Source organism: Hippoglossus hippoglossus, chromosome 21 (genome assembly GCF_009819705.1).
Source record: "Hippoglossus hippoglossus isolate fHipHip1 chromosome 21, fHipHip1.pri, whole genome shotgun sequence".
Lineage (NCBI taxonomy): Eukaryota > Metazoa > Chordata > Actinopteri > Pleuronectiformes > Pleuronectidae > Hippoglossus > Hippoglossus hippoglossus.
In genome coordinates, this window is record NC_047171.1 from 9,936,588 (window position 1) to 9,963,398 (window position 26,811).

Below are 26,811 nucleotides of genomic sequence, written 5' to 3' on the forward strand. Positions count from 1 at the left end.
TTTCAGCACTACGCAATCAAATAGCTCCAAGTCCATGTAGTCCAGTGACATTGTCCTGGGCGCTGTGCCATAAACTCCACATCTTCAGTCCCGATACTGTTTTCATGCGACCAAAAAGCTGAGGGTGGCACACAACAGTAAGTGCAATCAACTCTGGATGAATGACTCTGAGCATACACAACTAATAATTATTTCTGGCCACACACTTCATGGGTGTTTCTTCACTTTTTTTTCCTGAGCCTGTTTATTACACCACTCGCACGGTTGCTGGTTTGTTATTTTCCGCACCACCAAATCAATACTTTCCGAAGTGCAGCACTGCAGAGGGAAATAAAACAAGGGGAGAAAGAAGATGGCAGGTACACACACTTTTCTCCCCACAGATTGTTCCATTCAATAATTGAACTGCGTGAAAAAAAAGGAAAGCAACGTGTAGTGATTACAGGCCCGTGCTGAGCTAATGGCCAAATCTGCTCTGCGTGGTCACTTTCATTAAACACAGATCTAGCACGCCACCTCAACCCCAAGCGAAGAATGCCGTATGCCCACTTCAGGGAGACAGGCACCTGGATTGTAGCAGGCTCTATCACATGCACGCTCCTTAAGGAATGGGGATGAAATATTAAATTCCAAAAGGTGTTAATACACAGGAGTCCATCATTGTGTGATGGAGGAGCGGTGCTATGTTTGGCACAGGTGCCGGTGTAATAGCATTTTCAATTTTTGATCTAGATGCTAAATTTATTTTTGAGGCACCTGCATGACCTCCTCTGTTTAGCTTCAGTGCAATTAGAGCAGCAAATTACCTGCTAAATATAACAACATGACCCATTGTTGTCCTGGATTTCTCCCAGTAAAAATAGCTCTTCTATCCAACTATCTTGATGCAGGTGTCTTGGCCACGTGTGATGGAGAACCTGCTTCATCTTACTGAAACCCAAGTTTTTGCCCTTACTTTAGATTAATCTCTTACTAGTGCACTCCAGTCCAAAAGTATAATCTTTCTTGTAATAACTGAGAATGCACAAACAGTGGGATGTTTCTTTACTGCATGCACACTGAACTCTGTAGCAATCCCCCCAAACTCACCCACAACCCAAACCCCAGACACACGCACCTCCCAGGAGATCAGAGCGTCAGAGTCCCAGTAACAGTGAACAAAAGAGACAGAGAGAGCCAGATTCACTAGATTAACAGGGATTTCTCCCTCCTCCCTCCTCCCTGAGCCGAAGCATTTGTGAACGGAAGTATGGCAGCGGAACAAACCCCTCACTTGAGTCACTGAGACGTGCGTGGTTTTAAAATCGAGTCCTTCAATCTCCAACTTCTAAAGGAGGAAGAGAAGGGAGGGAGGTTTTCTGGGGTTGAGTCAGTGAAGGGAGGAAAGGGTATGGAGGGAAGGGGAGGCAGAGAAGGAGGGATACACCACTGCAGAAGGAGGAGCCCAGTCAAGTGGATCGGACTTGGTCTATGTGTATTTTAATACATAATTAAAATCACACCTGTTCCGGTTCAGGGGAAGAGACAGGGAGACAGTAAAGGGTGTAAGGAGAGGTGAAGTGTTGGGATGGGTGGTAAAGGGCTGAAAGCGTAATGACACCATTAGCATGTTTGAAGAGACTGAACACACGTTAGCATGATTGCCTTTCATTTCCATACATATTGAGGCGTAGTGATGTGCTCCGGTGGGCTGCGGTCATTGAAGGCAGATACACGGGAGTGCGCCGCGAGGGCTTAAGGCTCGCGTTGCATCAGCAAGCCCTCATCCTCTATTTCCATATCTCCTCCCTAAACGCTCAGCCTGAGCTCACATCCACATCTGTAAACACACACACCGAATCAGGATGGAGTGTCTACAAGTGTAAGTGAGAGAATCTTCCTGAGTTTCCCCAGGAGATCATCCTCCGTATAACTGACAACCAAGTTAAACTATTGCCGGTAATTGTCCCAAATTGTAAAAGCAAAGGATTCATTAGTGGTTTGGCATTAATTTCTAACCTAAAATCGTCATGTGTGTTATATCTCCATGGTGACTCTATCATATCATCATATTGGTGCTGTGTGAGTGCAATATATCCCAGCAGTACCATCCATGATGGAATTTGTGAGTTTTGCTTTTTTTTATACTCACACTAAGCAGTGTTGCCATGCTTCCCTTTAAGTCAACAAAGTGTCCAACAAACAGCCCTGGTAACACCTCAATCCCTCTGGAGTGGCTCGAACCCAATACAGTACGAGTCACTTCAAACACCTGCAGTTGATGCTGTGTTTGATATATGTGTGTGTGTGTGTGTGTGAGAAAAGAGTGTGTGTGTGTGTGTGTGTGTGTGTGTGTGTGTGTGTGTGTGTGTGAGAAAAGAGTGTGTGTGCAAGAGCATGTGCATCACTCAAGTGTCTTTTATTGCTTGGACAAGATTACTATGATGACTCATCTTTGAAGATGAAGAGAAAGTATCCCCTCTGATTCTTACACAACACCTCTCATGAAACACAGCTGTGTGCATGTGTGTGTGTGCATGTGTGTGTGTTGTTTGGGTGTAGGGAAGGAATTCTCTTTTTTCATTGCTGATTGTAGTAACAACCCCAACAAAGAACAGGGGGACATGAAGGATTTGAAGCACCCCTGTTGTCTGTTGGTGTTCCATGTCCTTCCCTTGTGGCTCAAGGATTTCTCTCAGGATTTCTGTGGGGCAAATAAAATTCAAATTCCCTTTGTAGTAAGACAAGAAAGGCACTTCATTTATTTAAATTATAAACAGAATAAGCAAAGTAAAAAAGTAAATGATGAAGTTGAATGGCACTCAGTAGGATAAATACCTCCACCAAGGCCCAACAGGGTTTCTTGGTCCATAGCCCATTCTTCCATTGACATTCAAGAAAATTTGTTCAGTAGTTTTAAAAGTTAGACAAACAGCAATGGAAACATAACCTTCTCAGCAAAGGTAATGAATACGAAAATGCAAGAAAAAAGAAACTATCCAACATTCAAATATACAACGGAAATTATGTCAGTTTGTCGTTTTTATTTAGGTTTCGATTCGCTGCGGCTTCTGAATGAGCTTGGCAAAGGGAGGGTGACTTTGAGAATACCCCGTTCGGCAAGTGTGCTTTCCACGTATGCTGAGGCAATGTGCAGCGCTCAGTAGATGTTTGACTGTCATTGGCTGCGACAGTATGACAGTCTACTTGTCAAGCTTGATGACAAGAAAGGCCTGTAAGGTGCATGCATCATTGACAGAAAACACCAAGATGGTGAAATACAGAAAAACTGGAGAGAGAGCGAGAGCGAGAGAGAGAGAGAGAGAGACACTTTTGTGAACAGAGGTGGACAAAATAAATGGAAAAAAACAAATGGTCATCCGTTTTAAATGCAGACAGTTAAGTCTGTCTGAGAAAGCTATATTATTACCTCACTACATTATCATGTGATATCATGTATTACTACAATAGAAAATCCTCATAAGATCTTGCTTAATCCCTGCCACAGGAGCAGACAGCTGCTGCACAAACTAATGAGGTTGGATGGGGATGCTTTTCATTGACACTGCATATTTGCTAAATATCTGGCTCCACTGAAATAGTGTAAAAGTGGCTGCTCTCTCTACGACTGCAGTCACAAGATCAGTCGAAAGATCTTCTGTGTTGTCTCTAATTTACCTTATCTGCCTAATCACACCTCTAAGGTAAGGTGATATGGAGAATGGGTGGGTATGTGGGTGGGTGTGCAACAGTCATAGATAGAAAAGGAATGATTATTTTTGCCAACATTTCCTGCGCGATGCCTCTGAGCTTGTCTAACTCATCTCCCTTGGTCACGGGCCAGACAATGAGACATGGCACAACTAATGATTTACTAACCCAGTTTATTTTCCTAGTCCTTCCTCTCCCTCTATGTCGTGCAGCAACAAATTATCCAACCAATACAAAACCAAATAATTGTGGCATTCAGAAACATGTTATTTACTGAATACTGAATTGAAAAGAGAGCAGGAATAACAGCTGATGCAAAGATTCAAGAGCTCCCTTTATTGGGTCAACACATGAAACGGAGCCAGAGCAGTCAGAAGATATATTGTGATGTTTAAAATGTTTAATTTGATGTGGCCGACTTCCTCAAAATGCAACACCTCTCTGAGCCAGGTGACAGCCAAAATATCAGCCAAGCGGAGGGTGGGAGTGACACATTGCAGCCTACAGAGTCTAGCAACACCCATTGCCTTTATGATATGTCTGCTGTAGTCTTCGGCCCCGTCCCAATTTTGCCTGTGGCCATGAAGGGGTAGTGTTTACCCATTTCTCTATGTGATGTAGGGGTAGTGGCCATAGCCCTTCAAACACCCCTTCAACCGTTGTGTATTCAGGACCCCCCTAAAAACGAAAGGGTAGACAAAGATTCCTGAATGCTTTACGTATGGATGAAGCTTATCAAGATGGCGACTGCTTACATAAATGTAAGTATGAAATCCACCGGAATATCTTATTTTTATCCAGTAGCAAATGAAAATGTCATTGAATCGCTGTGACAAGCATTTCAATTAAATATTATCGCTTTTCATGCCATCAAAACCAGCATGTAAACAGTCTGAGTGAGAGTTACGAGTAACATTTGTTACATTATATGAAGTTTGTAAGATTGTCTAGCCGCGAATTTTGCAAACATCCCTGCTAATGTTACAATGTTTTCAGTGCAGTGGATAAGACGAATGTAACATTGAAACAGCCGATGTGAACAGACCGATGTGTCCCAACTCCTCGGGGAAGATGTTCTATCCCTATCCCTTGTGGCTGCGTTTGGAGGGGACACTATGCACCAATGGGCACTTCATGTCGAGGGGTAGGGCTAACGCCTGGGACACACCGGCTGAGGAACGGCCACGGAAAGACTGCATGTCGCAGTTGTCGGTTGTTCACGCTGGCTGTGGTTCAGCTGAAGAATCAGTTTGGATGAAAGAACTTTGTAGCTTCTGACAATGTTGGATTCTGCCTTTAAGAGTAGCCCTAAAATGGTAATTGTGTGGGTAATATAAGATTATTTGTCCCAGAAAGTATTAGACTAATGTCAGAATGACTCTAAGGCAAAAATAAAAATGAAAAAAACTAAAAACTTTTGACTTAAATCCAAGTGGGAGCAGAATATATCAAATCAGTTCAGTTTTACTCACAACAACAACCCCATACTACATTTCAACTTCCACCACAGCACAAGCTTCACTATCTGAACTGGTGAAAACAGTCTCCCATCTACAATAAGTGTTCACTGTATTTACTCTTATTTCAGCCAGAAACTGTGCTATGCTTTTCCTTATCTGGGACCCATCAGCCTTTGACACTGATGCATGAGGACTGCTCTGTAAACCATATACTCTGAATCTGATTCCTCCCTTGAAACTTCCGTCTGACGGACTGACTCTGCTGTCCTTGTAAAAATGCATTTCATATATTTGAAAAATGGTTCGTAAACATTCACAGAAATGATTTGGGTTTGAACCGTACCAAGTCCAAACCGGTATTAAAAGCAAAACATACAGTACTGTCCTTTATGTGCGAGAAAGATCAGGCTTTTCTCTTTTCAAAAATATATTCTGTTTACCCTGAATGGGTGGCCTTTCAAGGGCTTGTGGGCAGGCAAACCACAAACACCCCCCACCCCCCCCACCACCTACACACAAACACACACACACACACACCCATAGTTTCTCTCACTGTCTCTCATCATGGCAGCTCTTTCCCATTTCACCTCCTGACAGTTCCTGAATTGAGCTCGGAAGCCCTCTGTCATTAAGATTGACTTTCACCTTTGGCAGCGAAATGAATAGGGTGGTGTTCGCCTTGTGCTGTGAGAAGCATTAATACAGAGTGAGGGAGCCATATTCTTCACATATTACCGCCATCAGCGCCTGTTTATCATACACTTTATTCATTCAAATTAATTGATTTATACACTGCAATTGATCTGTAATGATTTGGAAGACAACAGCGCAGCGCGATTGGTGGGAATTGTCCTTATAACAGTCGTTGGACCAAAGTTTCCTTTACAGCTGGAGAAAATGCAAAGGGATTGTATCATTGCAAGTTGTTTTACCTAATTAAAAAGTCCGTAACGGCAAAGAACAGTATTAGAGCCGGAAAAATGCATTTAATGCTATATGTGATGGTTACCTCCCTTGTACAATAGTCTGCCAACTAACAGCGTCCATTAGCTACCTTCTAAAGTTTCCCTTATTAGCTTCACACTTGTCTATAGTTGGACATTAGCCTACCAATGTTGTGTAGCTGACGTGTAGCAGCCAGTATCCATTTCATCCTCCATTTGTCTACCTTCAGTAGGGAGATGAAGACAGATAAAAAAGGAGAACAGCGGAGTGACACCTCTTCCCATGAGGAGAAACGGCGACTTCATCAGAGCACTGGTAATGAGTGGACTCCTGTGGGGAATTCTCCAAATGGACTAATTTGTAATTGACTCAGTGCATTAATTACCAGCCTGGTTACGCCTGTGTCATGGTTAATATTGTGCCGATCTGACGTGGGCTGGGAGGCCCGTCTGCATTGGGACTGTTCGGGTGAGGCAGCCATTATTCAATTACGCTGCGCATATCAGCGGCGAGGCAAGTCTTAATCCAAGAATAATCACTTCCCCATGCTCCTCTACTATGAGCTCACATGTGTGTGTGTGTGGTGGGAGGCTTTTGGGGTGGGAGGTAATGCAAAATCCATGTAGTCCATGGTTAGCTCCTTAATAAGGCCTGGGAACCAAGTCCCACTGGTGCTTACAAGTTTTCTACCATTTACTGAGATAATTCTGCACTTTAATTAAAGTTTTCAATGATTTTCTGATCAAATTTGACATCGGGTTAAACAATGTCTTCATTTCAGTTTTCATGTGGACCCGCTCAATCTTCTCAATTGGGGGGGGGGGGGGGGGGTTCCACATTGAAATGTTTCAATTACATGCATTTTACAAACTTACAATTTCATTGACATAAAATCCTGTTACACTCACAAAGCACCTCCGGGCTTTCCATCGCTCTCATCTATTTGATATCCCTTGGTAACAGCATCATAAACATGAAGTATAATTTTTACTGCACAGATGGAAGTATGCACTGCAACACTCAGCTCTAACAATATATTTTGTCACATAGTCACACAAACTAGTAATCAATCATGATTGAGACCTTGATTGATAAAACAGTGCAGACTTTCACTCTGTTAAAATATATAATTTGATTTGATTACGATTGAAATATTGTTGGGTAAAATTCCCCAAAATCTCGCAACATAGAAATGCGTATTGCATACTATAGGTTGCATAAAAACAAATCTGAGCAGTAATGCTGGATTGCTAATGCTGTCATCCTAGTCCTCTCTGACTTTGAGTGACATCCTAAAATTATGGGATGTGAAACGTGAAACATGCAAGCACTGAGGCCTTATGGGTAATCTTGCCATATAAATACTGTAATTGCAGATGAATTTAAGTGTGATTGCTTCAGTATGGATTCCCCATTTGGAGACATGCTCAACAACATAAACCATCCACCGATGTGTCTGTGTGTGTGTGTGTGTGTGTGAGAAAATAAATCTTACATTACAGGGAACTGAGTCTTGTTCATGTGACTCATCAAAACAGACCATGTGTTCCATTTCTACTTACAAAACAAGTGGAGAGCATACACTGTACAGTCCTTTTTCCCTTTTATCAACTTTTTGTTCAACAACAATCTGCTTTCAGCCCTGAGCAAGGAGAGAAGATAAAATAGAGGGCTCTCTCTCCTCACAGTTGATTATTTTCTGCTTTGATCTGCGGCGGCCGTCCCCTAACCATTCTCTAAGAGTTTGGACCGAGCACAAAACAACAAAAACATCACCAACGGCCCCAGGAGTAACCATACAGTACTTCACTGAGCCCTTCGCTGTTTATTTCAGTGTGGCAATCTTAACATCGCCCACAGGAGCTTGAGATCGTCTACAGTATCCTCTCTACGGGGCACATTTACCTTCTATTCAGAAAGGGCAGTTTAATGCAAAGACACAGGGAAAAGAGATTCTCAATTTGAAGTCTGGGCATCTTCAGGATGCAGGTGCCTTTAAATAATCCCTGAAGAAGCCCCATGGGTGGGATAACATTTTTCCTCTTAGATGCTTACAGCATAGAAAATAGCACAACATTGCTCCTTAGCCGGATCTGAGCCGTAACATGTGAAATCTTAACTAACTAACATACCACAAAATTACTTGTTTATTTTAGCAAATGACTAAGGTAATTTTTATTTGCATTTTTTGCTTGTGTTATGTGACATAGCAAACACCCTCTGGGAGTTATATGCTGGTCTTAGCGCTATCAAATTAGAAGTCTGGTCAGACACTTTGGTGCAGAGGGGGTTGTCACACAGCGGCCCTGTTACTTCAGCCAACCACTAGTACCCCAGCGAGACTGTTAAATGTTGCTGTGGGGGAGCCTCTGCCACACGTAATGGCCCTAGCGGCATTATTAGCTAATAAAGGTTGATGGGCCTCGCGGCTCTATAAATTTAGGAGGACAGGAGACTAAGAAGCAGTGGCCGTGTTAAGGTGAGGTCTCAGTCTGCAAATTTATGTATCTCCTTTGTTTTGCACTAAAGCATAACCTGCAAAGGAATCATGATGGACATCACGTGTTAAGGTTTAGGGAGGAACAAGTGCTCTATGTTTTACCAACTTAAATATGCCATAGTCACACAATATTTTCCTGAGGTTAAAAGGTTATAAATAAATTGTCTTCATATTTTAAGAAAACTGTATATTTTCCCCTTGGTGGTACAAGTTCTTTTGTCTAAGGCTAAGCAGTTAATAAGCCTTTCAGCACAATGTCTTACTGAAGGTGACTCAGTTCTGCCTATTGCAATTTTCAAACAAAAAGGATGAAGCTCCACTTCCTAGAGATCAACCGCTATGACTCCTAAAAGGATTTTAGAGTTTTTCCTGAAGAGTGGAGTAGATATTTTACTAAATTGTATTATGCAAATGAAAAGTAGCTTAAATTGCATTGTTTGATCGGGTTTTCTGGAAGGTGCTGAGGTAATTACTGATTATTTTGAACTGGAGTTTCCTCCTACTTTTACTTACATATGCTGCCTACTTTGTCTTTACAGTAATAATAATATTAATAAACTTTATTTATATTATTAGTATAAAGACAAAGTAAGTGACTTCTTTAAGATAAGCACCTCATGAGCCTCGAATGTATCACTTACAACTCGTTCGGTCATGTTTAGCAGGCTTCTAATCAAACAATGTTATACTGTGCACCAGAACTATAAGTTAACTGACTATACATCAATCTGAGATAAAGACACAAGCATAGTCCAGAGCACTATTTAGTAAACTCATGTCATGTTTGCAATGTGGTGCTCGGAGCCTCTGCTAATGAAGTGATCAGTGATGTCTTTTACAAAAGCCTCGTTGTGGACAGCCCGGCAAACAGCATCCTAACAAAAGATACTTTTTGACAAATCAATATGGATAAAGACTAAAGATGAAAGAAATGGAAGTGCACCCGGCCAGATAATGTGTCTACCAAGTATTGCTTAAAATGCCCTCTTTATACCTTGTCTGAGTTAAGGGATGGCCCAATACAAAAGTGGAGAAGAAATAGGTGGTGTGGCCTCCTCTTCTGACCACAGAGGAAATCTCTGAAATTGAAGATAAAGGTCTTGCTCTATCCACAGGGAACTAAAGAAACAGTTTTCTGACCCACTTGGCTGTCCTCTCCCTCCCTCTTTCACTCACTCACAGACACATACACATACACACACACACACACACACACACACACACACACACACAGACTCACAAACGCAGCAAGAGAGTGGCTGTACCCTGTCCATGGAGTTCTTATTTGGCAGCCAGACCTATCAGCATTTCTAAGAATTAAACAAACCCAGATAACAGCCATGTTTAATTAAGATGTTCAAGTGTTACCGTGGAATTAGAGCAGAGCGTTACGAACTGAGTGACTGTGTGTGTGTTGCCTTCAGATCAGCCATGAAAAAGTGACATCACCTTTGCACAAATAAAACTCTATGATATTGGCAGACTATTAATACCGCAGAGATTTCTGATTAAATATTGTAGTTATGCAAACATGAATATACTGTGTGCTATTGTGCGTGAATGTCAGTTTTTTTCCGTGGGACTTGGAGGCCTCAATATCCTCCTATGCCACCATTTGCAAAAAAATATGGGGTTGGAACATGAATATACATATGTTTTAGGATTATGATTAAAGTTAATAAAGAAAAGTTGAAAAATCACAGACAAAATAGTGGAAAACAGGAAAACAAGGTTCCATTCGTCACACATTTCTATCTGACTGTCATGCAGGGTTTTAGAAATACCACTGTCCATAGCTAGAAGCTATGGCCCTCTCAAAAAACATTTGATTTCTCTGAACTGTATACTGTGCATTTCAAGATGAGTGCAAACATTCTCTATCTAACCTTAAAACCATGTCTGTGACCAGTGGCATAGACTGTTAAGCAGATATAGTGCAGTGAATGATCCAGACTCGTATATAGAGGAGGCGAGAGTTATCACCAAACATTTGAAAATGAACGTTGAATATGCGTAACTAAATTGTTCAAGGAAAGAGGAACTCAAACCACAGACACCATTGAAGTCCAGTAGCCATAATCCAAACACAGTGCAGTGATTTGTCAGGGGTTCAACCGTATCTACATCTGTATGTGACGCAGGATGGATGAAATTAATGTTAGCTAGCTAGCTAATTAATCCACTCAAGTGAAACTAACTAAGCGGGCATTATGATGGATAGCCACCGTGACGCAACGTAGCTCCGATGCACAAGGGCCATTAGTCAGATGATACCTGGGAATGAAAGGCTTTAAATCACAAGCAGTCCACTAGTAAAACTCTGAAGTTACCTGTGTCATATTCAGCCGCCTGTTTGATTTGTTGACAAAATCCCCCCCCCCCCCAAAAAAAAAGACAGGCTCATTATCACACAGTCAACCCAGGAGCCTTGATCTCGTACGCTTCCACCATCTAGGTCTCCAGTATTCATCATTAAGATTATGAAACAAGATTATGATTCCAGTGTATTGAGTAAAGATTTTGTATTCACCCGACACACACACACACACACACACACACACACACACACACACACACACACACACACACACACACACACACACCAGGGATCAATCAGAGTTTACTTACCTCGAGAAAAACACAGAGGTCTGACTCTAATGGTGGGCAAGGCCATGATAACTATCTGCACCAAGAACTTAACATGTTATTCTATTTGGAGGGAAGTTTTAAAAATTCAAGTCAGCCAGGTGAAAGGCAGAAGAAAAGTAATTACGTCTCTTTTGTGCAATGTTTTTCTGCCCCGTGGAGACAGAAAATGATGTTACATACTTCACAGCTGTGTTTAAATGCATGCGTGCGTCTGTGTGAGTGTATGTGGGTGTCAGCCAGTTTATTCTTTAGTAGACCGGACATAAGGGAGCAAGTTGGGAGCTGCTGCCCAAGTAAGAAACAATGAATATTTTAACCATTTTAATGGAAATCTCCTGTATGGGTAACGACAGTACTTCATGATGTAGCAGTTAACTAGTTCATAGCCAGAAGCCACAGCTGTGGTGGGATCCTTTGTGGTTTGTGAGGTTCTGACATAAATCTACTCTAATGAACTTAGTTTTGTTTCGCGTTGCTCAAGAGTACTACAGAAGGGCCACGGCTCAACGTTTTTGAGAGCTTGATCAGACCTTTTAGTTGAAAGATGGTTGTCTCTCGTCTTTCAATGCAAACAACTGACCAAAGGAACTCAAGGTGTTTCAGTTGAAATGGTTTGATTTTGCCGATCACCAATTCGCCCTAGCTCAACCGCCCCGTCTCATCACCTTCCGATGGTGAACACCGTAGTGTCCAGTCTGCCATGAAGATGTTGCATGGCTCCTGAAGCATATTATAACCTATTGTCCTGTCAACAAAAAGATGGCTGAAAAGCGACCATCACTACCACCAAAGAAATCTGCAGCAGACAAAATAGACCCCCTAAGAGACATGATATGCATAGTTAGCGTTCATAAAGAACGACTGGACAAAATGAAATTGATTCTTTGAATGGTGAGGTACGTAGTGAAACTTGTATTCAGACTGTGTTGTATCCATATCAAATGGGAACAACACTGACTTCTACCTAGCAAAGTATCCTAAAAAATGTTCTCAACCCATATCTCCGTATAACTTTCCGTCTATTTCCGTCTTCCGCTCTTTTTGCACCTTTCTTTTTTGGGAACTTGCTCGTATACTGTAGATGCCAATGAAAGAGCCGTAAATGTCAGACCAATTTTTGCTTCCAAGATAGTTGTGCAAAGGCCTAGACAAAAGCCTATGTAATTACAGTAGTAGTCACTGGTCCATTAGTGATAAAGACATGATGGCGTGCATGGGTAGAGCTGGCAGCGTTGGCTCCCCACAATGCATTCATTTCATGGTAAAAGCTACAATTATTCTAAAAGAGACTCTCTTTCTTATTCTCTATCTGCTGTGAAGCTTCTTTATGTTTCTTCTCCTTCCTTCTATGACACCATCAGGCACTGGGATATTATCAGCATAAAACAGTGTCATCAACTCAATGAGCAATTAAGTTATTCTCTCATCTATTTGGAGGAAGTCAGAAATGCTCTGAATAGAACAAAAAGACCTTTCCTCCCTCACCACCTCTGTCCCAATTATGTCTTGTGCTGTTATAGCAGACTTTTCGGTTTCTTTTGTGGTTCCTCTTCAGATGACACAGCTGTACTTTTGGAGGACAGATAGTGGGAACAATAGAGGATCCCGCTGCGCCGGTCTATGGGGGTCTAGACATGACTATGGTAGACCTTGTCTCTTTTGCAGTCATTATAATGAAGCGCTAATTCGTCGCGCATCCAGCCCGAAAAAAGTCTTGCCAGGAAAGCGTTAATATTTGGGTTTAAACTGCCACTTTGGCATCCACACCAAGTACTACTAGCTTTGTTTGCTACAGACAGGTTACTATACACCTGCAGCCACATTGGCTATCTATCGCGCGTGCAAATAGCATTGCTAGCGATGGGCACCTAGTGTGCGAATAGCATCTACCTAAGAAAATCACAATGATAAATAACATTTTGAGGTTTAAGACACTATTTATGGTTTCGTAGGTTCCTTTGAATAAACAGTTACCTAATTTACTGATGTAATTTGTGTTAACAAACAAATCAATTGATTGTTAGCAATAACAAATTAATAATTTGATTCTGAGATGGTATTCTCAGGCAGGGTTGAGGAAGGGGGATTAGCAGAGCATTAAATCTAATAATTCTGTATCATACTGCATGTCAGGATAGTCAGGACCAAAGTTAAGTGAAGAAAAGTGTTGAACAAAAGGCAGGAACAGTTTTCTCATCAGCATTTCCCTTTCATCAGTCTTCTCAAACTACCTTGTGCGTCTGGGGTTTTCTATTCAAACTCTGTGCTGAGTGACTGTCTCCTGCAGAAGTGAATATAGAAGACAATGGACACCTCTACATTTCCACTAAGACAAAAAAACAAAACAAACTAACATTGTTAGTATGCTCAACAGAACCTGAGCATTATCAGATCTCCCTGGCTTGTGTCAAAAACCATTCTGTATTATCCAGACCATTCTAGATGGCGCGAGACATTCAGTGTAATATGTATTGGTGGGTGATAGAAAGACAGACAGACAAGAAGGCCAATAGCCAGGGACAGAAAGTGATGCTTTGCTTGTCTTTGACACTTTCTTTTCTGCCCTTCCAAGTTAATTTGGCTTGCGTGGGTCAGCGCCCCTGACTGCAACACCCCCTCGAGACCGCGTAGACCCTCACCCACCCCCCTCTGAGCTATTTATTCCCAAAACCCACTGGTAATATTGGCTGAGGCCTAATCAACATTTAGCTCCTCTGAGTGTGTTATTACACAGCAATTGATGGATGGTACAATTATACCCTGTGTCACTTAGCTAAATGGCTATGTAATCCTAATGAGTTTTTATTCAAACACTGACTAGTTAGCGCAAGGAGAGCTGGAGGAGGAGGATGGGGTGGGGGTGTGCGGTGGAGGAGGCGCGGGGGAGGGGGGAGAGGATGGAAATGAAAAAGGAAGCCGCAACAACATACATATATAGAGAAAAGAGGAGGAGAAAAGAAGGAAAGAGAGAGAGAGAGAGAGAAAAGGAGATTGTCGGTGTACAAGTAATCGAGTTACATGATGAATGTGTGTTACTCTTGTAATGGGAATCGGCAGCAGTACGGCCTGGGTGGTGGGACGCAGGGCACTTTTCAAGTTGCAGTTTGAAAACAACTGTGGGGAGCTATGGTCTTAGAGTGAAAGGTAAAGCTTTCATCACATATTTGACCTTATGTCTATATTGGATCAGTTTTATACAATTTTTATGACATGTTTTTTTTTGCTGTAAATATCATCAATGAGTAAATTGTAAAAAGTAAGATTTTTAAAAACCATGATGTAAACATTAAAATGATCACTGAACATAATCCAGGGTTGTCCTATGGTGATGGATTATATAAAATTGTATCCTGCCTTCAAATTGCATGAGCAGTACTTTGATTAACATGTAAAAATACTGTTTAGGTCAATGTGTAAAATAAATGTCACAAAGCACCTCCCAGCCTCATATGTTGGAATTTATTAAATCAAGTTCTGATATAAATATGACAAACTCTTAACATCATTTTCCTCTTTTAAACTCAAGCGGGAGAGATAAGAATTTTCAGTCATGAATCCCCTCTGATTTTTATTTCTAAAAAATATTATTTTTGACTTGGATCTTTATGGGAGAAAAAAAATTGCACTACATACAGTATATGTATCATACAAATGCTTATGATGCAGACTAGTCAACATGGTCCAAGCAAATACCACCAGGATCAATGTAATATCCAAAAGAAACTCATGCTCAGACCAAGTTCATATCACTACATGGTCTTTGTACCAAGCCCTGAATTTGTATGTGTATGGTTGCTGATAATTAAGCGGAATCATATGTTTAGTTGTTTCCCTTCATCGCAGCAGGGAAATGTGCTGTTCTGAAATCAAAACATACAGGACAAGTGACGTCTAAAAGCCTTCAACCAGAATGAATGAATGGCACCGCTATTTATATATATTCAATTATTGTTTTTTTTCAATTAATTGATGGTTTATTGATGAAAGTTTTGGTTTTTCATTCATTAAACACATAATCAAGTAACATAGGGATGAGAGATACAGAAAGAGCAAGAAACGAAAAGATGCACAGTACAAGAAAATCTTGTTGTGAGCCTAATCCCTGCTCAGTTGCTTTTCAGCAATGATTCACACTTGCATGTTAAGTGAAGCCAGCAGAAGGGTGCTTCTGTTTTCACAGTTTAGAAACAACAGAACGAGTTGAATGAGCCAAATAATACTTACACACCAGGAACAGAGATTAAAACGTTTCAGGCAAAACAAACTCACAAGGTCTTGTATTATCATGCATGGACTCTCTAGCACAGGCTAAATGCACATAAAGTGGAGGCCTAAATAAACCCAGAGAGGATCAAATGAGCTATTTGTGTGCAGTTATCAATAAAGAGTTTATAATGAGAAGGACAGAGTCTGTATCCAGCTGAACTATTGTGCTTCGTCCATTTGAGCCTTAACCCCAGCCATTCTTGAAAAGGACTCCCTCGCCTCAGTTGCAGTGGGTGGAAATTGATTCCGATCCTCCTGAGAAGTTGGTCCATATCATTCACTCTATGTGGCAGGCCGCAGAGGGAGGCAGATATGGCATTTGAAAGGCAGCTACAGAAGCAGGGTGGGCTATTGTCACAGCCCGGTTCAGCTTCTCCTCTCCACTGCCTCCCTATTCAATCTGGCACTGCTCTGTTACGATAAGTAGTAATATCACCTCAACCTCTGCTACGTGTGTGCAGTGCAGTAAGTCTCAAAACACCCCTACCCAGGAAGCTACTGCTGCTGATTACAAAAGATCAGGTATAACTGCCAAACATATAAAATGGTCAGAGTTTCTGCCCAACGTTCAGTAAATGTCTTTGAAAGAAAACTTGAAACATTTCTCTTTACTTCAGCCTTTGATCTTGCACTTGCCTGCACTCCTGCGCTTATATAATTTGTATCTTTCTTTCTTTTCAGTTTTTATGCAATTTCTAATTATTATTTTTTTAATTTTCTTGTTTCTTTCATTTTTTAAATGTAATTTTAACATGTTCTTATGTTACTTAATATCTGTTCTCGTAAATGAATTGGTATTTGTATTTGTATTTTATATAAAGCACTTTAAACTGCATTACTTGTATGAAAGGTGAAGGGATTATTAATGTGCTCTACAGTGTCAATTCTGGTGGGATTCTGATGCTTTCTATCATACTTGCTGTTTAACACAGAAATAAATCTTAAATGTACAATATGTAACTTTGGCTTCTAGGGTTAAAGATTAGAAAGAACATGGGCATCCGGTACCTCCAGTAAAGAAGCACACAGACAGAATTATTGTTTGGGCAGTAAAGCTCTCTGAAGGCACAGGAACATACATCGACAAACTATTACCAGGATGGGAGCAGTTGGCCAACTTCACTTTCCATTGCTAAGACATGAAATGTCCCCATGTCTATATTTTAGCAGATTTTAAAGCTTATGACCCAGCACTCTTACTTATAAAGACATGCCATTTTCAGGCAGTATGTAAATCCCTGCAGTGTCAAGTAAACTCAAACAACTTGTTTTACTCTGGATGTTTACGGTCTTTTCCAAAAGAAATCACACAGCGTCAAATCTCTACAAACTACGAAATGTTTGACTTGCTTGTGGAGCACTGACTATTTGGGAAAACAATTTAACCATTGGGGAATTACATGCTACGGTCTGTCGCAGACATTTATTTGGCAAAGCTGTAGGAGAAGGACAGAAAGGCCTCCTTTGGGGGGAGAGACAAAGATACTGCATGAGGTGAATCAGAGTTAAAAATCACTTTACCTCTCAGTCGTGGCTGAAGTCTCAACACAAAGACAACGAGCCGAACACACAAGCTTGAGGGTGAAATTTCCTGATTATCTCTCATTCAGTGCTAATAAACATCTATAACTGTTTAGAAAAGATGCAAAAACACTGTCAGAAACACATATTGGGCAAAAGAGAATAACCTGATGAATAATGTACCTACATGCACTGAAGTCCAGACATTTTCCTGACGTTTTCTCTAGGTGCTGTAAGGGATAATATAAATGTTCGTATGAGTTGTTCCAGAAATTTTCCGGACAAAGGCAAAGCTGTCAACTAGGTAAGACAACGAGATTCATGTCTGAAAACGACTTTCCTATCTGTGTGTATCTAGTTATAATCACAAAAAGTCATAATCGTTACCAAGTATATAGTTTTTTATTGTAGATCCAGAAAACATCAACGATTTGTTTTCTTGGATGCAAAGTGCCTCCAGAGTGGCAGGATGTGTTTCATTCTGAAGCTCTGACATGCTGAGGGTAGTGCAGCAGCAGCTTTCTGCCCTCTGCGATCCAGTACAGATTTTCATTTTAACAGTTTCATCATAAAACGAGTCAGCTGCTGGGTTAGATATGTGTCTATTTTTGTTGGTGTTCTCTTATTGGCCTCTACACAGCTGCAGGTCAATACAAATGGAAAGTTTAAGGGATAGCAAATAGAGCCAAGTCGAGCAAAGTTTTTTTTTCTTTTCTCCTGTCAAACACACAGACATTTAACCTTGCCTGTTATTTTTGTTTCATTGCTCTATCAATCCAGATAATTTCTAAAAGACGGGATGGGAATGATATGGGCTGACCAAGAGTGGGAAGGGGAGCACGGAAATGTATCCGTCAGTCAAAGGCAGAGATGGGCCTTAACACTGCTCTCACACACACACACACACACACACAACCTTATCACTTGCAGGCAAACATACAGAGAATTGCTTTGGTCATTTAGAAGGAAGATGGGTTTGAAATCAATGTCACTATGGCAAAGAGAAAGTCCTATCATTTAAAATAACACTGACACAGTCTCATACATATACCTACATGCACAGCAAAACTGAAATACACACACGCATTACACACTATCAACTCCTGACTCTCATCTACTACTTCTTTTCCAGCTAAATGGTGGAGAATCATTGATTTTCAGTAGCGGCTGTCGTATCTCACGCACCTTTATTCCTGCTTACACTTGAATTGAGAAGCAATCCATTGTTCAGGGGAGAAAGGAAACATATAAGAATAAAATACTTCCATTAGATAGTAACACTGAAGAAAATACAGCTGATCTCATGGGTGGGAGTAGAATCTCACAGGAAAGAGCTGAACCAAGGCCTGAGTTGAAGATCTTAATGTGGATTTTAGGGCTGAAAAAACATAAATACATTGGTTTGTGTGGCATGTATTCATCAATCTGGAACTAACAATCCCAAAAAGGCCCAAAACCATTGATGAAAGTGTACATTATTTAAATATAGATCTAATGAATTGGTGCTCTGCCCAAGTGTTGGGTGATAATCTGCATCGTACTTTTCTCTCTCCCCTCTTCTCTCTTTTGTTAACCTTCCTGTCTCTTTGATGGAGTAAAAAAAAACGTTATATATATATACACATCCACAATAAACTGAAATCAAGCACACAGATTTTTTTTTAAACTTAAAACAGCTTTAGTCTGTCTTTTTAATTTTTTTACCCAATTTATTTTAGCTCCCTGTCAGAAAAAACAAACAAAAAACATCCTGAATGGTGGTAAAGACAGCCACTCTCATCTTCCCACGCAGATCCCAGCTGGAACTAACATGCAATTTGTGTGTGTGTGTGTGTGTGTGTGTGTCTTTCCGGAGGAAGTAAAGCATAAAAATACGCAATTGATAAATCAAAATAAAAGTAAATAACAATAGATTAATGGATTCAAAATGGCTTTAGTTGCAGCCTTCGGGATTTGACGTGTATGGACTTTCCTCTCGCTGCTGTGTTTCATGGTGGAAAGTAAGAAGGAAGAATTCAAAAAAAGTAAGCAGCAGCAAAAAACTTCAGATATCTGTGAGTAAAAGATTTCTAGGGACTCTTCAATTTCCCTCCTCTCTGCTGTCTGGCTTTCAAACTAGTTCCCAGTTAAACTCTTTCACCCCCATTTTCCCTCCCCCAACCATTCTCCTCAGGACTTCTTTCTCTCGATGGTCTCATTTCCCACCCCACACTGTCCTTCTTCATGTCAAATTAAAGTGATGGAAATGGACTTGAGGGGATGCTAATTGCAATTGTCAATCCAATCTAGGTCGCGCCTGAAAGACAGGAGCTCCCTAGCACTTCATCAGTCTTCATTAATATTGAAGGAGTTTGCCGAGGAGCAGGGGGGGGGGGGGGCAACGTAATCTGCACTCGTCTAACAGTGCATCAAAAATTAGGAAGCTGGGGAGGGCACCGATGGCACCTGAGGGATAAATATGCCAGTCAAGAAGAAGTAAGAAGATGTCAGAAGACGGGAATGAAGTCCAGGAATAGATGCAGCTTTCAAATGCCACTTCCCACAACGTCCGACACTTCGTATTTTCCGTAAATCTTAGTGTTGTATGATCCAATGACAGGAGTAGTAGTAATCTGTGCTGTATTTATACATTGTACAGTATAACAACGAAGTAATCGATGTATGATTTGACATATGCGTGTATATACCTTTAAGAGTGGGTGCAATGTTTCCTTGCTTTTCCCATTAGAGCTGGATCAGATGTGTGCGTCTCATCGGCATTGTCATCGTTTTCAAGTGACTGATGAAATACATCGTGTTTGACTGGAATAATTGCAGAGAAAGCTGAACTGCATTAAGGGAAATGTAGTTTGTTTGTTCGTTTTTTTAGCCTGCAAAAAAAGTTTTTAAAGAAGTTTTTCAGACAATGACGAGTGAAGGGAGCAGATAACAGCCCTTTAATGATGATAACAACGATGAAAATAACAGTGAAGAAGAATCAGACCCAGACGATGTTATTGCTGACCCGCTGAGCAAGGCTCAGTCGGTAAGAGTCATGTTTGAGGAGGAAGAAGGGGAGAGAGTTTGCCGGCTTTGTATGTTTTTAAAGAAAATGCTTTTGAAGTTTAGTGAAGCAGCAATTATTTACAATGAAGAGTTGTTTCAAGTCTACCTGCTTCAGAGGCTGAACAATGAAGGTTTGGGCAAATGTTGGCAATTCTGTCTTCTCTTGAGAAAATCCTCACCTTTGAGGTGGTCATTACTATTCGGCGCCTTAGGTGTTCATGGGTTAAACAGAGCAGACAGAAAATTAAATGTTCTGAGTTTCAGGGAACCAATGACTCTGCTGCTGAACATTATGTAAAACTGCATTTGTATCTCACAGATGTCCCAACACCCGACAATCTACTGTTCTTTCATGAGCTGCCATAAATCGTGTCTCTCTGGTATTTCCGTTGGGCACTCGAAGGGCAACGTAATGTTCATTTGTTAGGTCGACTCAAGTTACAATTTATGAACCGGCAGTCGGCCTGTCATAGTAGAAGCCTGGCTTAAATTTAGAAAAGCACAGTATATGTATACCATAAAACTGGTGAGATTATAAAGATACACTCATGATTTGTCATCAATTTATGACCTGGCAGGCATACACACATATACACAGATGCACCTATAGTGCAAGTGCCGGCTGGTCATTCTGCAGCAGGGTTTTCAAATGTTTGTGGCCCACAGACCCCCTCTGGCAAGGCGGAGCTATGCTTTACCAAGTGAGACATAAACTTAAATTGATGCAGCAGTTAGGCTCATCAACTGCTAGTGTTTATTCCCTGCAGTTTTGCAGGTAACCAACCAGCAGAGACCTCTAATGGCTTCTAATTTCAGGGAAAAAAGGGAATGAACAGTGTCTGGAGGGTGATGAAACAGCCTCCTGCCGTATCTTAGTGGGTAAAATTAACTTGAGCTATACCCTCTTTGTCAGAATCAGGCTCTTAATCTCCGTCTTTAAAGGCTAAGATCAATATCAGTGTCAAATAAGTTGAAAACAACGTGAACATGCAAAAGAGCAGTAATACAGACTATTATCACCTAAATCTGCAGCTCTCCTCGGCTTAACAGAGGTTTTATAATGAGTTTCAGCTCATAGTTTAACTCTCTGGCCTGCGACTTACTGTTTTGACTCACCCTCGTCGCTCTAATAGGGTCATTTGTGGCTGCAGCAGAATCAGAATCAGAATCAGGCGGCCGCTTTCGGTGGAGGAAGCCCTGAAAGCCCACTCCACAGTGCTCAACAGCAAATGGCAGACAGACAAAGTTGAACCACCAGCTGGTAAACATACTGCAGCATTTAACAGCTGAAGAGCCAGATATTTCCCTCAGGAGTTGGCAGAGACCGAAAACCGAGCAAAAAGAAACAAAATATTGGTCTTTTATTCAACTCATGACTCCCAATGAACAGCATTGTTGTTCTGTCTAGCCGCTACAAATAAGCAACAGTTTGCCAACATGTTCCCAGTATAAGACTAAAGAGGTGATGATATGTGGTGTTAATAAATTGTTTCTGTTGCCCCCGAGAGACCAAAACATTTTCCTGTCTGTGACGTTAAGGAATCAAGTTGAACTTGCTGTAAACCTTGTTGCATAACATCTCTGATATAGTCAAAGCTCTCACTCTCTTCCGTCAACTGTGCAATGTTTCAACAGTAAAATGAATCATCTGATCATTACTGCGGTTGATTTACATTATAGAGAAATAGCTCCGGTTAAACCTGAAGCTTTCCATAGGCCCTGTATACTTATATAAAGGTCTGCTCGCGCCCTGCTGCCCCTCCCTCTGTCTAATCTACTGTTCCACAGAAAGATATTGAATGAGGCTGATTTGTTGGCATCGGGATATTTACTCTGACTGTAAAGACAGTTTTCTTGTCAATGGAAAGTAACATCTTTAACCTCTAATCAGCCTTTTGTCTCTTATTCCTGCTCACTGGTGCAGTCGCGGTGGTTTCCATCTGGTACGCATCACTATGACAGCTGGGAGGGTTTCCAACAAGCGCAGGGTCAAGTGAACACTTCGCACGAGTGTCATTTGGGTCCAAATGAACAGACCCACACATTTCCAACAAGCACCCTTTAGTACATAGTGTAAGTGCTGGAGAGTGAGCCATCCAAAAATGACTTTTTTATACATTCAAAATGCTGCAACCAATAGGTGTTCAAAATAAATACAAATGTCTGTACAGTGCAATGTAATCCTGTAATTAATACTTCATATAGTGTGTGGTAATGCTTTATATTTAAAGGTATTGGAAAGATTTTACTCTTGGTCATTTACTTGTAAAGATAAATATTTTTTGTGGTTTTATGGTTTTAGTGCATTGTTTATGCTGCATATATTATTATTATCATTAATACATCTATTCATAATAATGAACTCTCCCACATTTATTCAACTTTAACTTCTTATAATCTTTAGCAAAATAACATTATTTAGCTTATATTTGATTATGCAGTTACACAGCTCGGGTATCAACACTGGCAAACAACTGGCTTAGATATAGCCGAGGGTTATTAGCTTTTATGCTCATTTCCTGTGCCGCAAAGTGCAAATAGTCTGTTGGAAATCCACCGCTAAAGTTCATCTTGTTAAATGTAGATGAAGGCAAATTTCGAACCAATAAATACCAAAGTGGAGGAGTTTCATGACACATCTGAGATCCCAGAGGTTGCCATAGGAATGTACACACTTCTAGTTGACTTGACTTGAAATCTAGAACACAATATATGAAGTTTTTGTTGTCAATGTGTCTATGTTGATTTACTAACACAAGGCCGTTTGCAAATATTAAATATTACAATTTGTAAATGATGATTCCAAAATAACAAATACGGCGACAGAGGTGGGGTCTCGTTGCTACCGCAGGAATTACATGTTTACAAATGGTTGCAATGACTAGACAAACAATCTGATCTGACTGTGGTGGCTGTGGGTTCCTGTTGAGACTGGGAAGATGGGAGGAGAGGGAAAAATTAATATTTCATAATCACAGATCTGTTTATGAGAGCACACGAGGAAAGTGATACCGGGGAGAAGAGAGATGCAAAAGTGTGTGTGTCTGCCGTCCTCTGTGTCCCATTCACATCACAGCAAACGTCACAGTAGAATATGTAGAACAGAGCGTAACTTGTCATCTAATTTTCTCCATGTGCTTCCGTCTCGGGATGCAAATACACGTTCTGTTTATAATAAGATTCAGAGGAACGGGAATATGGATTTAGGAGTGATTTAAACACTGACGGCGTAAACACCGCGTGACGGTAAAGCTCGGCTGTTGGTTTGAGTGTGAATATGGGAGAGAAGGGGAGAAAAGCCTCAGTGCAGAAATGCAGTTATTAATCACGGGCGCGAGCTTTGATTCATCTGTCGTGGAGGCAGTTTGGAAGATGGACTCTATTTACTGCTAAAGTTGTTTGAGGGGTTTTGGGAGGCAGCCATCAATCTCTTGGCTATCTTGAAGAGAAGCAGCCAATGCACAGGCATCAGTTTCAATCACCTCCCCGAGACAGCTGGTACGGTAAGCTGCCGCTGCACAATGGTCTTCGCTTCACTCCCTCCCCTTTTCTCTACCTCAAGGTGAAGTTTTTCCCTCTCTCCCCGGGGAAGCATGTTATTAATGTGTTTTATCATAATAATAATAATATTGCCTAAAAATACACACTCCGCCCTGCCCTCTTGCTCCCTTGCTGTTTGGCACCCTGCGTTCCTAATTAGCATCCTCAATTAACCCATGTTAATTGCCAACCGTGGAAAGGTGGAGGATCCTGGCAAGCCGGCACCGCAGGGAGCTGCTTAGTAAATGAGTGGAATGGAAACGTATGCAGGTAAAGACGAAGCACCTTTAACCTCAAACTGCAAATAACACCTCTATGTAATATTGCTTGTACACCGAAACCTAAACTCAAGCGGGGGTGTGAGAGTTGTTTTCAACTACAAATTGATTCTGTGCAGTTAAACAACAATCACACTTTTTTTTTTTTGTAGTAGTCGTAGTTATAACTGCATCTTTCCACCCTTCTACCATTTATTTTCATCAAAGTCTGTGGGGCATATTACCTCTGCAGGAGTCTAATGGCAGCACTTAACCATCCATCGCTCCCTCTTTCGTAATAACATCTTAGTTTTATTTTGCGTCACGTAATGACTGTGCTTTGTTTTCCCGCTTTGATCAATCTTGATTTCTTTTGGTGCACGCAAACCAAATTGACGAGAGAAGACGAGCAGCCCTATTGTTTTTACCGGATGTAGACAAATCCCTTCGTCGTATTTACTTTAAATCATCACTGTAAGAAACGAAACATGGAAATCCAACACAAAAAAACATATCTTTCATTGCATTCTAGGTAAAACCCTCTGTGGCCAAGTTTACTCTCACAGCAATACAGGCCTATTAATGCAGTCAGCACTGTAGCGTAGCCACCAGGGGAGCTCCCCTGCCCCCGAGATAGACTGGAATCAATTGGAGTTGGAGGGCGTTAGCGGTGCAGAGTGAAGTCAGCAGTCCAGCATGCTGTTCTTGAGAAGTGGGGGGGCCAGCAAAGGTCAAGAGTAGCAGCTGATTTCACATACAAAAAAAAACCTGCCTGTTTTTTTTCTTTCTCCTGCATATTCCCCATAGTAACCTACTAACCTTTCATTAGTGCCCTTACTGGCCCAGGCCCCTGAGAGGCATCATCTGACGCAGTGATTGTGTGTATGCATGTGTCCATCAAACCAAAATGGAGGTAAGCATTCATGTAAAAGCAATTCCACCTCAGCTTCCTTACCCAAGCAAACCTATTCTTCCTCACCTACATACTAACCTCCAAGAGGCAGCTTGAATCACGCTGCTCACGCGCTCTGCCCAGGAATAAGGCGATTCTTAAAACGTCATAAATATCTGGACGTTTTTTAAGAAAGGGACACCAGCACTTTCCCTTTTCTGTCTGTGACTCATGTTTAATCAAAGAGGAGATTTGGCAGATGGTGTCACACAAATCTGAGCATACAAGCAGACTCCCTCTAAGAAGAGAGAAGGAGTACCCCTGATAAGAAAACGTCATTGGCTACGTGGACACAAATCTGAATGCTGATTGGTAGAAACTTATTTGAGCACAAGTATTGTCTGGGCAACAAGGTTGAATGAGAAGATGGTGATTTACTATCCCTATCATTTTCACAGTAACTGCCATTGACAGATAATAAGAAGTATGTGAAACCCTGAAATGTAATTTTACTCCGCTTGTACAGGTTTAGGATTTTTCAAATACTTCTAGACACAAGAACATAGAGTTCCATTTTGAGAAATGTGAAGCTACTCCAAATCCCCAGTGATGAGCCAATAACTGACAAATTTGAATTAATAAGGAAGGTATATTCTGTCTGCTTGCTGCACACCAGACTTTATATTTCATCCTTACTCTGAGGAAGGTGAGGTCCCGGCTGCGGTCGATGCTCGTGATCTCGAGGTTGCCCATGACAACTTCACAGTTCTCGTAGTATTTCCTCAGGGTGCGGTACTGCTGCTCCAGGTCCGACAGTGTGCTCAGCTTGTTCTCCGTACCAGTGCACACTAGGAAAAAGAGAGACAGGGACAAGACAGTATTAATAAAGCTTCATTAGATACACTGTAGCTGAGAGAGCAGTGAGAAAGCAGCCACACAGATATGATGACACAGCCTGTTAACGGGGTCCACAGTTTCGACTGACCATAAACACACAGTGTCTGTCACCTCGATACGGTTTTCCACATAATTTGAACCAGGAGAAACAGCCGGTTCATGTTCTACTGTGTCAAATGTGTCAAAACAAAGGGAAATGCAGTGTAAGCAATAGTCCATAGACAGTGACCTGCAGCACCTGCTTAGCTGCCCTGGTCATGTCAGACTGGGAAGCCACTGGACCTCGCTGCTCCCCTCAGGGCACTCGGGACAGATGAGGGCTCTTTAGCAGTTAGCTGGGCTGCTCACTTGACAAGTGATTATTAGAACACCTTCCAGCGATCACACACCTTGCTTTCTAACCCCCCCCCCAATGACGACATAAACCATCTGCGCAATCAGCTGAAGCTGCCCAGAGTAGTATGAAGCATGGCCGTTTGTAGCAAGTACAAAGATTAGGGGCTGAGTCAAGATTGCCTGCGGCTCCTCACATGTTTTTGGAGGGAGGTAGGCATCTGTTGTTTGGGGAAGATCAGCCTACATCTATAATAAATAAAAAACAATATTCCATTGATCAATCTCTGTAGGAGCATGGATCATTGCTGGGGTTGTTGCCCTCAACGTGGATTTCTTCTTCTCCTTGCCCTCCTATCGTCTCCTCCCATCATGTATTTTGTTGTCATTTGATCCACTTCTTTTTTTCCTTAGGCTGCTGCCACTTCATGCATCCATCATGTTTTGTTTTGTTTGTTTGTTTTTTCCGTTTGTTTCCTCAATACAAACTGCTGTAGATTGTATCCCTCGTCTCCCCGTGCTGCTTTTTAAATGAACAATGTGCTGCTGGCAATTCCTGCCAGGAGGTTATTTATGAGATTTTAAATATCAATATAGCTGTCAACGCCTAACGATGAATAGATGTAAACGCTGTTGAGCAAATTCCCCCTTTTCATTTCAGAGCACACAAACATGCTACTGGTGGCATGACTATGCTAACAATGCTAGCCATGTTTACTAGCTTTGAGCCACAGTGCATGTCTGCTAAATCTATCTGCACTCAGAATACACTGACTTTTCCAGTATGCATGGTTAATGTACTCCGACTAAGCCATT

General features: G+C 41.3%; 1 protein-coding gene across 3 annotated transcripts in view; it reads right to left on the minus strand.

Moving 5' to 3' along the window:
* LOC117754645 (receptor tyrosine-protein kinase erbB-4-like) overlaps positions 1 to 26,811 on the minus strand; it is a 286,366-nt gene that overhangs the window by 128,627 nt on the left and 130,928 nt on the right. For all 3 annotated transcript variants that reach the window (XM_034573682.1, XM_034573681.1, XM_034573683.1), the window contains exon 2: positions 25,462 to 25,613. In XM_034573682.1, coding sequence (XP_034429573.1) covers positions 25,462 to 25,613 — 152 coding nt within the window. The remainder of the gene's footprint in view (positions 1 to 25,461; positions 25,614 to 26,811) is intronic.